Here is a 16,015-nt window from a genome sequence, read left to right on the forward strand (position 1 = left end):
GGCAGTTAAATGTCTTCAAATGCTAGTTTGATTCAGATTGCTTTATACCACATTTAATATAACCTTTCAGTCAGTTCAAGCATAACAAACATTGGTTGAAAAGTTTTCTGTTTAAAGAAAACAAGCAGATGGTATCAAGTCATATAAACTGAAATGCAGGAATTAACCAAGCGGTTATATATAAACTTTCAAAATGTATTAAAACCAAGTCTCTGCTCTTTTATTTAACTGTAGCGCGTATGCCACCTAGTGGCTTTTTCAATTAGACTGAGATTCAGGCTATACTCAGGTCATGACATCGACCCTCTATGTCTTTCTTTAAGGAATCTCCATAGTTTTTGCTCTATGGAAAGATGCAATATAAACTTTAAAAATGTATGGTACCCAAACATCCTTTTTAATTGGTGGGATAAGAAAAATGTAAAATTGTGGATTTTTTGAAGATGTAATGACAGCCATCTCTCCAGTGCCTTTACCTGACATGCAGTGCTATATCAGTATTCACTGAGGAAATGTGCATGTTTTTCTTAGTAAGTCACTGTTGCCTTGCAGCAAGAAGCTTCTGGGTTCAGTTCCTTGTCTGTGGTCTTTCTGCATGGAGTTTCCATGTTCTCCCTGAGCATGCATGGGTTCTCTCCGGGTACTCCTCCTCCCACAGTCCAAAAACATGACTGTCATGTTAATTGGCTTCTCTAAATTGTCCTTAGGTGTGAATGTGACTGTGTGCATGGTTGTTTGTCTCTGTGTTGCCTTATGAAAGACTGGCAACATGTCTAGAGTGTAAACTGCCTCTCGTCCATAGACTGCTGGTGATAGGCGACCCTGACAAGGATTACGCAAGAGAAGATGAATGGATGGATGGTTGGAAGATTTCTTTTAGGGTTGTAGATTGACGTAAACAGTAGTCCTGTGTCATATCTGTGATCTGCTTTTTTCCAGGCGGTGTACATGCATTCATTACAAGCTCTAAAATACATAAATAGTAAGAATGGTGTTATCTTTATTTATGTAAGTATTATTTTATATAGTATTGTATAACTTTATAACTGTTGTATAGAATCCTGTGCAGTTTGTACATTAAATGGAATAATTTAAGCATAAGTATGTTATAACAAATACTACAAAATCTACTGCTAGATTTTAGTAGTATTTTTTTTTTTTATTACACAAATTTACAGCTAAAATCATTAGTAGTGGTAGTAAATGAGTTATCTATAGGTATTCCATCTTTGGCCTTAGCTGAGTCTGCAGGTTTTACACCGTGAGGCGTTTCATTGCTCAAATGTGGCTGGGATATATACCCCCATAAAATCCCCATAGCGTAAAATAAATAATTACATAGTTGGATTATATAATGCTGTCCTCGTGCAATATATATTTCAGTCTATAAGGCAGTTCTGAAGTACAAAAAAAAATGCACGGTTCACAATAATACACGATAATATAGACGAAAGTGTCAGACATACAGTATTTCGAGGCATGAACCGCGTTTTGTAAAGTCCTGAGTGTTCATGAACGCACCAAAAGCTCCCTCCTGCTTCCTTTTCGAGCAGCGCCTGCGATCATGGCGGACGTTGTCGCGGAGCAGAGAGTGGTCCAGGCACCAGTCAACGAAAGAGAACTGAACGGAGAGGCCGAGGTCCGGGAAGAGGCCGACCCAGTGGAGGAGGCAGCCAAAAAGAAGAAGAAAAAGAAGAAAAAGAGCAAGTCTGCAACGACAGGTGAGGGTTTTATGAGGCTACTGTCATGCTAACAGCTAACGGAGCTGATATTAGCTTAGCTGAAGCTGCGTCAAACTAGCTAGGGTTAGCCGCATCGGAATCGGAAATATTTAAAAGTGGCTTTTAATTTAACTTAATTAAATTTAAAAACAGTCAATTTTTGCTCTTGCCTCGCATAGTGATCGGTGGGTATTTTTGCATATCTAATGTTATGCTTTGACATATCGCTGATCATAAAGACTGAAAACTTTATTACATCGGTGAAATTTAAAGCTACTCCCAATAGGGCTCGGGATCCACGTTGCATTGTGGGACGTCGCGGTCATATTGACGGCTACGCAAACGTAAACATAGCTCTGACACAACGTTGTTGTTGAAAGAAGAGACAGAAGTAGAGAGAAAAAAGATGTTAAAATCCCGAAAAGGATCTGGAATTTACCAGGACACATTAAATAGAGAAGCCAGGGACCGGTATGGTGACAAAATCAGCATTATTAATCATTTGGATCCATATGAAGTTCCAAACAATGAGTGGAGCACCGATGAGCGAGCGCCTATACTTCAAAACAGTTCCGAAGCTACAAGTCCTTGGAGTCTCATATGCAGTTCATGAATGGATGGGTTCAGGAGCTGCAGATCATAAAGCCAGCAAGCAGTGGGAACAGAGTAATTCGTACGAAGGTAAGCTGTGATCAGACGGGCTCTGGAACCTGCTAGTTTAGCAACTGCTAACCGCTAATGCTAACAACCACTCACGCATGTAATGTACTTTTAACTAGCTGCTATGTGTTTCAAAGGTGTAGTTAGTAACGTTAACTGCCAACCCTCCGGGTTTCTCACGTATTTGAGCCTTTTCCCGCTGCCGTTTTTATTATTTTCCCGTAAAAGATCCCAACTTTGAAGGAAAGAAACAAAGCAGGCTATAAAATAAAACCGTGCATCTTTAACTTACCAGAATGAAAATGCAGGGAACACACTCTCAATGACATTGGAATACTGTGGAAAGTTATGTTCGGTCGTCTTACAGCCGCGATCCAAGCGATCCAAGCAAGCCGACGACTCTATATCTCTGACGCTTGGTCTCCATGGTTACGCGTCCATCGGTCTCCGCCAGGTGACGTCAATTGTTTACCTCGGGCGCGGTGCATCGTGGGAAAACCACCATATTAGGCGTAAAGTCGAGATAAGCCACACGCGGCTGTTCTTTCGGCACAATTATTTACCAGAAATGACACGATCGTGTTGTGTGAGAGGCTGCCAGTCCCGGTGTCTTGCCAAGGTAGTTATCCCTGCGAAAATTTGTATCCCCTCGTCGGGATCGCGCACGGAGTAGGAAGAACAATCCGAGTTAACTCCACTTCAATTCCAACGTGCCGAACTTGAAATTTGAAAGGTTTTACGTGCATGAAAGTTGAGCTTTACTGTTTTATTCTTTACTTCACATGTTATAGCAGAATATCGCCAGTGATATTGATCTAAAACTAATAATAAAACACAAACGTTGGCTTGAAAGCTGGTCGCTGACAGCAGTGTCTACTCCTCCCTCTGAAAGCAAACAGATCCTTGTTCTTTTCCACACGTTCATTAAAAAAATCTCTCATTGTTTCACAGTGTCCAAATGTTCTCATCCCATTGAAAACTGTTGTAAACCGTATACTTGCAATAAAAATGAAATAGAAAATCCTTGCTTTTAATGGTAACTAACCCGAAAAAAAACATTCACAGATCAGACATTCAAAAAATGATCTGTTTTGAAAGGTTGTTCTTAGTATCTTGGGTATTATTGTCAGAAAAAAAGTTTTAAAAGCCATCTATTTAAAGTGCCCTTGTGTTAAGTATAACATGCGTTATCTTAGTCAACAAACCTCATGTTTCATAATTATGTTCTTTTTAAAAAGTAAGTGAATTTCTTTACTCAGTTTGTTAAATCAAATGTTTAAAATGTTGAGCTTTTCCTAAAAAAACAAGCAAATCCTGCAACTTCGTTTGTACGTGCCAGCTTTTCTGTTTTTATTTTGAAGGGAAACCGGATGCACCGCATTTATGCATTTAGCTTGATGCTGCTTGTCTGTTAGCCATGCGGGTTTTAGAGCAGCGTACATAAAGATATTTGACAATCCGGCCTCAGAATAAGATGGGACCTTAAAGATAATTGACATAAAATCAAGGTTTAAGGACATTAGTTGTTCAGATTTTAAACTTAAACACCTAACTTCGGTTATGTCGCCCCACCTTTTGGCTAATGCTGATGGTGCTGAACCTCTGCCAAGTTTTCCTGTTTCGTAATTCTCCTTTTAGTCGTTATTATGTAAGAAAACATCATAATTCATCAGTGCTCGGTCAATTAAATACTAATGAACGACATACTAAATATACTAGATAAACCACAATGTCCCATTCACTCTCAAAACCCAACGTTAGTTTACTTTAAGAAAGTATAACTAAGAAAACAAGAGGTAAAGGCTAATGAGTACGACTTAGATAGGGTTGTTTTAAGGTTTTTATGCAAATTATTTTCACAGACAAACCATATTCCTTTTTGCAATTCAGATATACTTAAACAAATTTTCATTTGTATTAGTTTAAAATCTCTTTTTAATTTAAATAAAAAGATTTGAGTACCTTTGTCCCACATCTCATAGAAATCATGGTGTATTTATGAGTTGATGGAAATCTTTTCCTATCTGATGTGGAATTGCTAGAGGAACTGAACAATCTAGATTTTCTCCATTTTCCTGCTTATTAATATCAGCTGAGCTTTCTCTATCACATGGGGCGTAAAGGTCAGAGAAAGTCGATCCAATTGACTACAGTCATTTTCGGAAAACAGATTTTAATGAATTGCGACTGAAATACTTATACTTTGATAAAAATGGCGTCCATAGGGCCCCCTCTAATCGATTATTCATTGAGATTTTCTTAATGTTTCTTAGCTAGAAGGTTAGTTTCTGCATGGTCTATGATGCTTTGTGTTTGTCTAATGTTGCAGATATTTTTAAAAGTAGGAAACATAATGTTCATGATTTCATTTATTGTCAGAAGAATTTCTTTGAGACAATATTAATTCATTGCCACTCGAATTTCATGATAAATATCTGTAGGGTATAAACTAGGGCTGCAACTAACGATTATTTTAAAAATCGATGAATCGGACGATTATTTTTTCGATTAATCGATGAATCGGACAAAAAATATTTTTTATATTAACCTCTTTATTCCAAAATAAACATTTTAGACAGAACAAGCACACAAGTACAGGTTGCTCATTAACTGTACTGGTGCAATATGAAAAATAAATGTTTGTGTTAAAACTACGCAAACTTACATGAGAAATGTAGCTGTACATCCACAAAATATAGGCTACTTTGTTTCATAAAGCACAAAAAAAGACATTTTTGTTTTTAAAAGCCCCTAAGGGGTTCAAACAATAGGTCCCCCCTTTTCAACAAATGAGTTTTTTTAGACTAGAAGAGTTCTGCCTTTTAAGACAGGAAAGTATAGCAGTTAAAGTTGCTACTTGAGAAAATACTGAACCATAGAGATAAAAATAGCCCTGTGATTCAAATTATAAATTGTATTTGGAATAAAAATGAGAGAACTAGGGGTGCTAAAAAACACATCCTCCAAAGACAGATATTTACATGGGAATGTGGCAGATAATTAATTGACATATTACTGATCTTGCTGGATTTTATTCTGCTTTACTTCCATAAATTGCAGGATCTTCTTTACTTTATCTTTGCCAGAAGATTTAAACTTTACAAGCCTTGCCCTCATAATTTGCAAGTTAATTTATTTATAAAGAAAATATAAACGCTGCTTAAACAAATTTAAATGAAATTAAAAGTAAAATAAGTAGCCAACCTTATCACTGTCAGTAACCTACTAACACGGTAAGGAAAGCATCAGATGAGCTACCTGAGAAACTAACGTTACGTTTCCCCACTTTAAAACCAAACAAACATGGTGCTTCCGTGCCATGTTAATTTCTTTTGAAAAAAGTTGCATGTTATCACTTTTTTCGCTTTACAAAGCGCAGGCTATTTTAATTATTGTGATCAATTTGCGCCGTCAATCCCGGTGCATGCGCGCTTCATTTGCAGTCTGGACGCTGAGGGTCTGACTGCAGCGCTGAGAGGGAGTCCTGCGGGAAACCGCGGTTGTGTGGGGGAGGCGCCCCACGGCAGAGTAGGAACGATACATGCTTTCACGTAAGAGTCTCCAAAAGCCGCCAGTGACACCGAAAAAAGTCACCAGATTTGTCGCTAGTCGCTGTTTTGAAAAATAGTCACTGGAGGGGTCTGAAAAGTCGCTGAGTTGGCAACACTGCACTAGAGTTGTCAAAAGTATCGAAACTCAAAAAAGTATCGATACTGAAATGTTGTATCCGGATACAATACTCGTTTTTAAAAGTATCGATACAGTGCCGTCACCAGTGGCACCTAAGCAGTTATTCATCTAAAGTGCAGATTAGAGGACAATGCACTTTCTGAACACTGTGTGATTGAATAATTCTGTTCACTTTTCAGTTTCAGACTTTATTTTGTAAGAGGTGCAGCTGCTGAGAATTATTTTTGTTTCTTAACTGGTTTGGCTAGTGTCATTGTTATTTGTGCAAAGCATAGCCAAGGAAGGAACACTTAATTTGGATTTTATGAGTTTTTTATCAAGCTTGCTTAATATTATGCACAGCATACAACCTTTATTTATTGTATTTTATTTATTAATGAAAATATTTCTGTAGACTTTTGGAGTCTTTGTTTTTATCCTTGTGGTATCGAAAATGGTATCGAGTATCGAATATTTTCCTTAGTATCGGTATCGAGTTGAAAAGTTTAGTATCGTGACAACCCTACACTGCACCTGCGGCGCTGACTCGCTCTGCCATATTTTTTTTTCTTCCTCTTTCAGTCAAGAGGCAGTGATGACGGCGCGGCGGATGACGCAATAATCGCGCGACACAACTAATCGATGATGAAATTCGTTGCCAACGCTTTTAAAAGTCGATTTTTATCGATTTTATCGATTCGTTGTTGCAGCCCTAGTATAAACCTATCCCAATTACAGAGGTTTCATCACAGTTTTCTCTGCATGATCACATACCAGTTGGTCTTTACGTGCTGGGTGTGCTGTGCGATGTGATTCAAAGGTTTTTCCTAGGTGTAGTTCTATGCAAATATTCTTGTTTTGCCTTTTTCCTGACAGTAAAATAAATAAAAAATATTTTTCTTTTTTCCCACTGTATTCAAAAGTGTATCACAGATTATTAACTGATTATCTCTTTGATCGATTAATTAAAAAAAATGTCCTTGGAACATTTAGTAGCTGTTTTGTAAAAACTAAACAAACATGTTTTTGGATATACGTTAGAGCCATGCAAAACATGTTCAACCATTCAACCAACTTGCATGTTAGAAAAAAACAGCCTTCAGTTTTATCGCTCTTGCAAATTAGGGAGAAATGAACGACTTTATCCTTCAACATAAAAGGATAAAAAATGCACAGTAATGGATTGTTGTCCTCTTGTATTTCATTTAAATGGAACCACAAATTGACATGTTTCCAGACTCGCTACTAGAAAAATCCACTCAGATATGAACATGTGCTGAGCTCTAAGAATCAAACTCCTGGGAAGGATTAAACTCGTCTTTAGAGAAGGCAGAAAAATAAACAACTTAAAATAATTTTTATGTGTCTCTGTGCTCCTGCTTTAAACATACAAAGGTTTTAGTAGTTCCTATAAGAAGTTTCCTTTCATTACATTTTAGAACCAATGCATTTATATTCGATGCAAAACTCTAGGTTTTGTTGTATTTCAGACTGGCTGTTATTAAAATATCTTTTGAGCACAAACACAACATAGAGCGATTCAGCGTAACATAACCTTTGTTGTGTAATAGCATTTATTTTTTTCTTTTTCCTGTGGCACCATAGCTTACTGGGATAAAAAGGGATGGTTTTTCTTCCCTTAAATGTTTCTCTAGATAAATAAAAAACTGAGTTTTATGAATAAAAAAAAGATAAATTTAATGCAAGGTGGCATTCTTTGAGGGGTTATGTATGATGAACCAAAGTATTAACTCCTGTAAAATCTTCTGATTGTTTGAATGAGATCAGAAATCATTGGTTTCTAAAACATAAAAAGTTTTCCTACAGTTTAAGGAATGTCTGTCCGCAGCAGATGTGAGGACAGAGTAAATTTTTACCATTTTCAATAATCAGAATGTAAATTAGCACAGACCCTGTCAAGCTAAATTGTCATGCCACATCTTTATAATTATTTTTTTTCCTTCTTGCTGCAGCTGTTGAGCCTGAGGCGGATGGTGTGGTAGATGGAGTGGTAGAGGTGACCAAACAGCTGGAGAAGCAGGCGATTGAGGACAAGGAGAAGGATGAAGACGGAGAGGATGGTGAATATGTCACACTTAAAAAAATAGCGATGAGTTTCCCGTCAGTCAATTTATTTTCCAAGTGGTTGATTGGCTGTGTGTTCATTTACTCAGATGGAGACGATGGGGAAAATGCAGCAGGAAAGAAGAAGAAGAAGAAAAAGAAGAAGAAAGGACGTAAGAGGACCATGTTTTTGTATATTACAGCTGCCTGTTCATTATGAGGTTTCTGATCTATATCAAGATTGTTCTTTATTTATTTTTTTCTTGGTTGAATTTTCAGCCAAAACTCAAACGGATCCCCCGTCTGTTCCCATCTGTGAGTTGTACCCTAGTGGAGTGTTCCCCATCGGACAAGAGTGTGAATATCCTGTCTGTCAGGATGGGTGAGTAGACAACATGCATCCTAATTTTCACCCTTTAAACTTTTGCAACTAGTTCTACTTCTTCTTGATTCATCTCCTGTATTAATTAATTGGCTCAGTTGTGTTTAAGGAGGGAAGAAACTAAACAAGCAGGATGTATGTGAGGCATCAATAAAGAGCTGAACATGTTCTTTCTTTCCATAGTGGATTTTATTTTATTTGCTTCAAAAATTTTATATTTTCTTAGTACAATTTTAGCTGAGCGTTGTGTCAAAGTTCAAATGTATCAGATTCTGTGCAGAAAAAACTGGGCTACTACAGGTCAGAAGTGAGTTTATAGCCATGATTCTAGGCTTTAGTGAACATCTCTGCTGCTTTCTGGTTGCGGGTACGAATCCATGCTGTGTTCTTCCAGTCGAAGTGCAACGTGGCGGATGACCATGGAGGAGAGGCGGGTGATGGACAAAGCCAACGAGGAGGTGTGGAACGACTTCAGGCAGGCGGCCGAGGCCCACAGACAAGTCCGGAAACACGTCCGCAGCTTCCTCAAACCCGGGCTCACCATGATTGAAATCTGGTAAGGGTGCTGACATCACAGACGGAGTGGGTTATTTACTATTTATTATCTACTTTACTTTTCTAAGTCACATCAAGAACTTCACAACATGAAGCTACTGTTTGCTTCATGGTTAAAACTATTCTGGACAAGCAAAGGAAAAAAAAAATCTTAGTATTTCATGACCTTTCCTACCATGCAGCCATCTGTTTGTCTATTTGTCTTTCCTTACTTTACGTTTGTTAGGCAGCTTTTTACTGCTAGTTGATCACCTGCTTCCCTCCTCTTTTCAGCGAGCGTTTAGAGGATTGTTCCCGTAAGCTGATAAAAGAAAACGGGCTAAATGCCGGGCTGGCCTTCCCCACTGGCTGCTCCCTGAACCATTGTGCTGCCCACTACACTCCCAACGCTGGAGACCTCACTGTCCTGCAGTACGATGACGTCTGCAAGATCGACTTTGGAACGCACATCAACGGTAACTGACTGAGCTTTGTTCAGATTGATTCGCTGACTTCCGTTCATACCACTCGGAGCAGCAGATCTTTACAGGTGTTCTCCTGTGTTGCTCTGCAGGGCGGATCATTGACTGTGCCTTTACCGTCACGTTTAACCCAAAGTACGACAAGCTGCTGGAGGCTGTGCAAGACGCCACCAATACCGGAATCAAAGTAGGACTCAAAACACTCAAACCTGTCCTCCATCTTGGAAATGTAAGGACCCTGCAGTTGATGCTCTCTTGTTGATCTGTTGCAGAACGCAGGGATTGATGTTCGCCTGTGTGACGTCGGAGAGGCGATTCAGGAGGTGATGGAGTCCTACGAGGTGGAGATCGATGGGAAAACATACCAAGGTATTCATTCTGTCCATAGAGATAGAAAATGCGCTTATAACCGACCCATGATTTCACATTAACAGAGTTCCTTCATGTTCAGTTTTCTAATTTTAAACATTGTCAGCATTTGTTTTTACAATTAATCAATTGATCTTAAAGGGGAATGCCAGTTTATTTTTTTACATTGGGCCCTTGATTTTACGTGATTACATCATGTTCTACTCACCCATATGAATTTTGTGTCATTTGGAGCTGTTCTGAAGATATTTGGTTATGTCCAAGTAATGTCTTACTATAGGCGAACGCGTAGAAGGCACAAACTAAACTGTTCATAATTTATTCTTTATGGTACGCCAGCATTCATAACATGTAGGCGAAATACTGTCCCTCAGACATCCGCGGTTATATTTTTTTATATTTATATTTTTTTAAAACAAAGCGGAGTGTGTATGATGTCATCCATGCTGCTGCTTTCTCTCAACCCGGTTATCAAGGTTGTCTCGGCTACTGTTTTCAAACTGACTCCCAGCCTCTCCTGCCTGAACTCACTTTACCTCTGTTGTCCGTGTGATCCACCCCTCTGTTATGGGCACTCTGACATAAACAAACATGGACAGAGCGCTTCAGAGCGATTCTGCTCAGAAAAAAAACCCATAATCAAAACGAAACAATCCGCCAGTTTGCAAGTTGAGCTAGTCTAAGTCTTTTTTACAAAGATGCTTTTATAAATAGTAGTTTATTATTCTGTCTAGTATTTAGGCCTAACTTGCTTGTAATGGCGATCTTTACAGTCACTAGTTTGTCAGCTCTGAGCTGCCGTAGCGCAAGCAATCATCCTCCACAAATTGGAACCAACGCCTATGTAATAATAAACGGCAATTTCTAAGGCAAGGCAAACATAAAGATTGATATTTTCAGTTCATAGATGATGATAACATACGTATGGATACTAAATTACATTTGTCAGGAAATCTCTGTAATTACACTGTACTTTAAAGGTGTTCTGGGAAAACAGTCTGATGGTTGGAGTACACTAGGAAGAATCTGATGTCACTGTGAAGCTGTTAGTCATTCATGCTGACCATGCAACTGGTGTTAGCAATGCTTTTAAGCTACTTCCTTCAAGCTGTCGGACTTCAGTTAGACATTAACTCTGGACTCTTTTAGTAGTTTCATCAATATATACAATCCGACCTGGTAGTTCAGACGTAATGCCAGTAGATGGCGCCACATCAATTTCTGTTTGCTCATGTTAAAGGAATAGTACACCCAAAACATGATTAGCCTTCATTCTCTACTCACTCCCATGCTGAACAACACTCTGGAGTACTTTTTTGATATCTCAAATGCATCTGGAGATCTGGGAGGCTTCTTGCTGTCTGCTGACATTCAAATAATGGAGGTCTATGGTGACCGAGACAGAAAGGTCCATAAAAGTCCACAAAAAACGTGTCAATATTCCTCCATACTGCTCGTCCAATGTATTCCAAGTGTCCTGAGTGGGTAGCGTCCAGAATTTACTCGAAACGAAGTCATTTAGAATGTTTTTAGAGCATAAACAGTAGTGTATAGGATTTCCTGAAAGCGCACACATGCGCGTTCACGACGCTACGGAAGCCGGCAGACCAAACCAGCGCATTCAGCTCGGCAAAGAACTCATGCTCTTCCTCAACACTGAAGTCCTCAGACATTTTTCTTTCGTTGTTTCTTTCTTTGCACAGGTAAACGGCACATTTCTTCTTCTACGCTTGCATTATTGGCAGAGCAGACGCTGAATGCGCACTTTCATCTGGTTTGGTCTGCCGGCTTCCGTAGCGTCGTGAACGCGCATGTGCGCGCTTTCAGGAAATCCTATACACTACTATTTATGCTCTAAAAACATTCTAAATGACTTTGTTTCGAGTAAATTCTAGACGCTACCCACTCAGGACACTTGGAATACATTGGACGAGCAGTATGGAGGAATATTGACACGTTTTTTGTGGACTTTTATGGACCTTTCTTTCTCGGTCACCATAGACCTCCATTATTTGAATGTCAGCAGACAGCAAGAAGCCTCCCAGATCTCCAGATGCATTTGAGATATCAAAAAAGTACTCCAGAGTGTTGTTCAGCATGGAGGTGAGTAGAAAATGAAGGCTAATCATATTTTGGGTGTACTATTCCTTTAAGCCTTGTTGCTAAAGTTGTATTTAGGCTCAAAAAGGACTATTAAAACAGAACCAGGAGGGATGCTTGGCGTAAATAGGCTTATCTAACTGGATTTTGCTAAAGGCATAAAATGTGACTACGCAGATTTATCTATGGTTACACTAACCGTTGTGGTGTATTAGCTTCGTTGCCACTCTTAAAAACACTAGACATGTTTTTTTTAGATGATTTTACAGACAAAATCCTGGTTTTCTACTCAGTTCAACTTTAAAGTCCTTTAAAGCAAATCTTTTATCATATTTATTGGTTATAATAAATCTACAGTGGGTTAAAAGTTTGGAGAAATTCTTATTAAAGAAAAAATATTAAACAATCTCTTGGATATTGAAAGTATTTTAAAGGAAACTAGCAGAAAAATCAATTGTCCAGGAATCTTAAAGGTATAGTGGAGGATCTTCTTTTTCTGAGGGTGGATGATCAAAATAACTTACTCTGCTAAGTTTCAGGTATTGTTGTGATATGTTTACGTAAGGCCGTCGTACGTGCTCGTCCCCTTTTTCACCTACCAGTGGTGAGTTTGCCATAAAGAGAAAAATTGCAAATCTTCTTTTAGAAAGCAAACTTGTACGAGCGATGCAATCAGCAACTTTTAACGAGGAGTAATGGGCTTGTGCTTGTTCTTGCGGGTACAGTGCATTTTTTAAATTTTTTTAATTGGAAATGGCTGGTCTTTAAAAAAAAAAAAAAAGGCTAAAATTCTCCACTATACCTTTAGGGTGAAAATAAGTACCAATGTTTTTTTAGATTCCCTGTTCTCCTTGCCTACATCCTTTTTTTATTACATTTTAAAACCTGCTTGCTTTAGAAACCAACATAAATTCAGATGTACATTGCTGTTTACATGTTAAACTTGGACTTTTTAAATCACTCCATAATAAACTTGTTGCACTAAAGTGCTGGACAGCTAAAACGGTAATAATAAAGTAATGGGGATTTTATCTATATGAGGATTCAGAGGCATCTGATCATAAAACAATGCAGGCAGATTAAAGATGCTACAAATAGAAAAGCAAAGTGGAAAAGTTGCTTCAATAAGCTAAATAATACTGGTTGTGTTTGTTTTTTTTCCACTAGTGAAGCCAATCAGAAACCTGAACGGTCATTCTATCGGTCAGTACAGAATACATGCAGGGAAGACGGTGCCCATCGTTAAGGGAGGGGAAGCAACAAGGATGGAGGTGGGTCGTGTTTACTGACTGCAAAGAACCAGTCAAAATATCCTCCGACTCACGACTGAATTGCGATTTCCATCTGTGCTGCTCCCGTTTAGGAGGGAGAGGTTTACGCCATTGAGACGTTCGGCAGCACAGGTAAAGGCGTGGTCCACGACGACATGGAGTGCTCGCACTACATGAAGAACTTTGACGTCGGCCATGTCCCCATCAGGTGAGGCTGCTTTCACCTTATAGCTCCTAGCCAGCGAATGCTATTGATTTTCATGAGTCTGATACAAGCATGAGGGACGTTTATATAGTTTGTCATCCAAACTTGAACCTATTTCTTTGGTCTTTTATGGGATTGCTAAATACAAAGTGCATAACTTTTATCATTGTCCTGGACTTTATAAACCTGTTTGTTCTCAGCCTCATAGAGAACATTCCAAGGTTGAATTTCGCACTAATAACTAATGTGGTAACCTATAAAAGCATTTTGTTTTTCTTCTGTTTAGCCGTATCAAAGGAGTTGAATAAGAATGGTTGACGTCTTTGGGTTGGTTTATCATATAAAATCCCAATAAACATCTAGATTTGTTGATATATGTGACAAAAGGTAAACACTTTGATCAGGCACTGTATGTATTTATTTATTCGTTTATTTGATACAACATTTTAGCTAAGGCTAATTCTCAATGCCTGTCCCCAGTTAGGCTTTGTACTGTACTGTACTTATCGCATCCTTCCTTCCAGGCTGCCCCGAGCAAAGCACCTGCTCAACGTCATCAACGAGAACTTTGGCACGCTAGCGTTCTGCCGCCGCTGGCTGGACCGTCTGGGCGAGAGCAAGTACCTGATGGCCCTGAAGAACCTGTGCGACCTGGGCATCGTGGACCCCTACCCTCCCCTGTGCGACACCAAGGGCTGCTACACGGCTCAGTTTGAGCACACCATCCTGCTCAGGCCCACCTGTAAGGAGGTGGTAAGCCGAGGAGACGACTACTGACACCCCGACCGCCCAACTCCCCTCACCACGCACACCTCCAGACACTGATAGAGTAACAGAAAAAGCAAAGACATGTAATTGTAGTCAACCTACAATACACCCCTCAGCTTCCCAGGAAGGATGCAGACAAAAACTATCCAACACGGGTTCTCTGGATTTACTACCAGAAAATTTTTGAGCAGTTTAATGTTTTAAAACTGCCAATGAACTCATTGCAACCACAGTATTCAGAATCTATTCAGTTTCAAGGACTCCAGTCTGAGATGTCACTACCTTTAGTTCATTTATCGAGGCTTTCGATGGGTTTAGGAAGTGTTCAGCTCAATGCATGCTGGGAAATCGGCTCATACAGACTTTACAGCACATTTAAGCTCCGGGGGTGCCGTAGTCAATAGATACCATCTTCATACAGACACAGCGCACCTGTGTCTTCTGTCGCCAAAGGAGAGAAATCTGCACTCTGGCCCTCTGGTCTTGGTTTCCTTAACGTTTGTAAGAGTTTGTTAAAATGGCCGCTGCATCTGTATGCTCCCGGTGAAAACGCTTCCTTTGGAAACTCTGCTTGGAAATGTTTTTGGAAGAAAAAAGGATGATTAAAATAATTTTTGCTTGTTGTCTCTAACTGCAAAATGTTTTTTGTTTTTTTTTTACATTATTCTTTTCCTGTAAATTCAGGCTTATTTGAATATTCTGTTCCATTTTATTCACATCACAGCCTTATAGTGATGCCATTTGTAAAGATTTACTTTATTTCTTTACAATAAATACGGCTCAGATATTGAGTGTTTACTTAAAAAAAAAAAAATTAGTCATGTTTCTGAATAGGGGGTCACCTAGTGGCCACAAACGCTGCAGCACTGTCACAAAAGTCAACAGTAAGCCTGCCAACCATCCTGTGTCATCATCATTATTTGTAGAGGGCTTTAAAACAGCTACAGCTGAAAACAAAGTTCTGAACCTGGCTAAAAATAATAAAACACATAAAAGGTAAAGCATAAACATATAAAATAAGACAATATGAATTTGTTTACGCTAAATAAACAAGGTCAGAACAGCTAAGTCCTGCCAGTGTTTTACAATTCAGCAGAAGCAGCCTCTTTAATGTGCAGTGGGAGGTTATTTCATAAATGAGAGGAGCAGCGTTAGAGAATGCTTTGGCCCGTCTGAGCTTCCTCTTAAACTGCAGAACCTACAGTTTAAGAGGAAGGTATCTAGGCTCAGCTTGGAAGGCATGAGAAACGCCGCTGATCTCTGGATAGCATCGCCGGGGCCGGCCAGACCGCCCCGATTCGCAGCAGCAGAGCTCCAGTGAACATCCACAGCCTGCTAGCTTTCTGCCCATATTTTGCTTCAACTAAACGTTAAAAATAATAAAGATATGACTGTAAACTAGGAGCAAAGTGTTAACTTAGAAGTCTAATAAACAATCTGTTTTACATCCGGCTTCTTTCAGCCTGCGCCGACGAACAAACTCCTTTCTTTGATTGACTTTTTCCTCCCACACAATCCCTTTCATGTTTTCTCTTTTTAGCCTCCTCAGAAGGTTTAAACTTTTTCCTTGTCTCAGCAATGACCTACAGAAGAGGATTAGGGCCACTGAAAAAAAAAAAAAAAAGTTAACTGATTTTTAAATTTTATTTCAGTTTAGTAGGGGGAAAAAAGTCAGTATTCTGACTTTAATCTCAGAATTCTGACTTTTTTCTTATATTACACAGAAATAAAATTTAAAAGTCAGTTTTTTTTATTTTTTCAGTGGCCCTAATCCTCTTCTGTATGACCAG

The 16,015-nt window shown here is 39.0% G+C and overlaps 1 protein-coding gene across 1 annotated transcript; it reads left to right on the forward strand.

Moving 5' to 3' along the window:
- The first annotated feature begins 1,526 nt into the window (after window positions 1-1,526).
- Window positions 1,527-14,864, forward strand: metap2a (methionyl aminopeptidase 2a). The gene is made up of 11 exons (XM_038300228.1): window positions 1,527-1,721; window positions 8,024-8,131; window positions 8,225-8,287; window positions 8,394-8,496; window positions 8,891-9,052; window positions 9,325-9,506; window positions 9,605-9,699; window positions 9,785-9,881; window positions 13,149-13,252; window positions 13,345-13,460; window positions 13,982-14,864. Exons 1-11 carry the CDS (start codon window positions 1,565-1,567, stop codon window positions 14,232-14,234), a joined length of 1,440 nt encoding a protein of 479 aa, XP_038156156.1. The 5' UTR covers window positions 1,527-1,564; the 3' UTR covers window positions 14,235-14,864.
- Window positions 14,865-16,015: the final 1,151 nt, after the last annotated feature.

This window comes from Cyprinodon tularosa, unplaced genomic scaffold, assembly GCF_016077235.1.
Source record: "Cyprinodon tularosa strain WSP-4 unplaced genomic scaffold, ASM1607723v1 ctg442, whole genome shotgun sequence".
NCBI classification, from domain to species: Eukaryota; Metazoa; Chordata; class Actinopteri; order Cyprinodontiformes; family Cyprinodontidae; genus Cyprinodon; species Cyprinodon tularosa.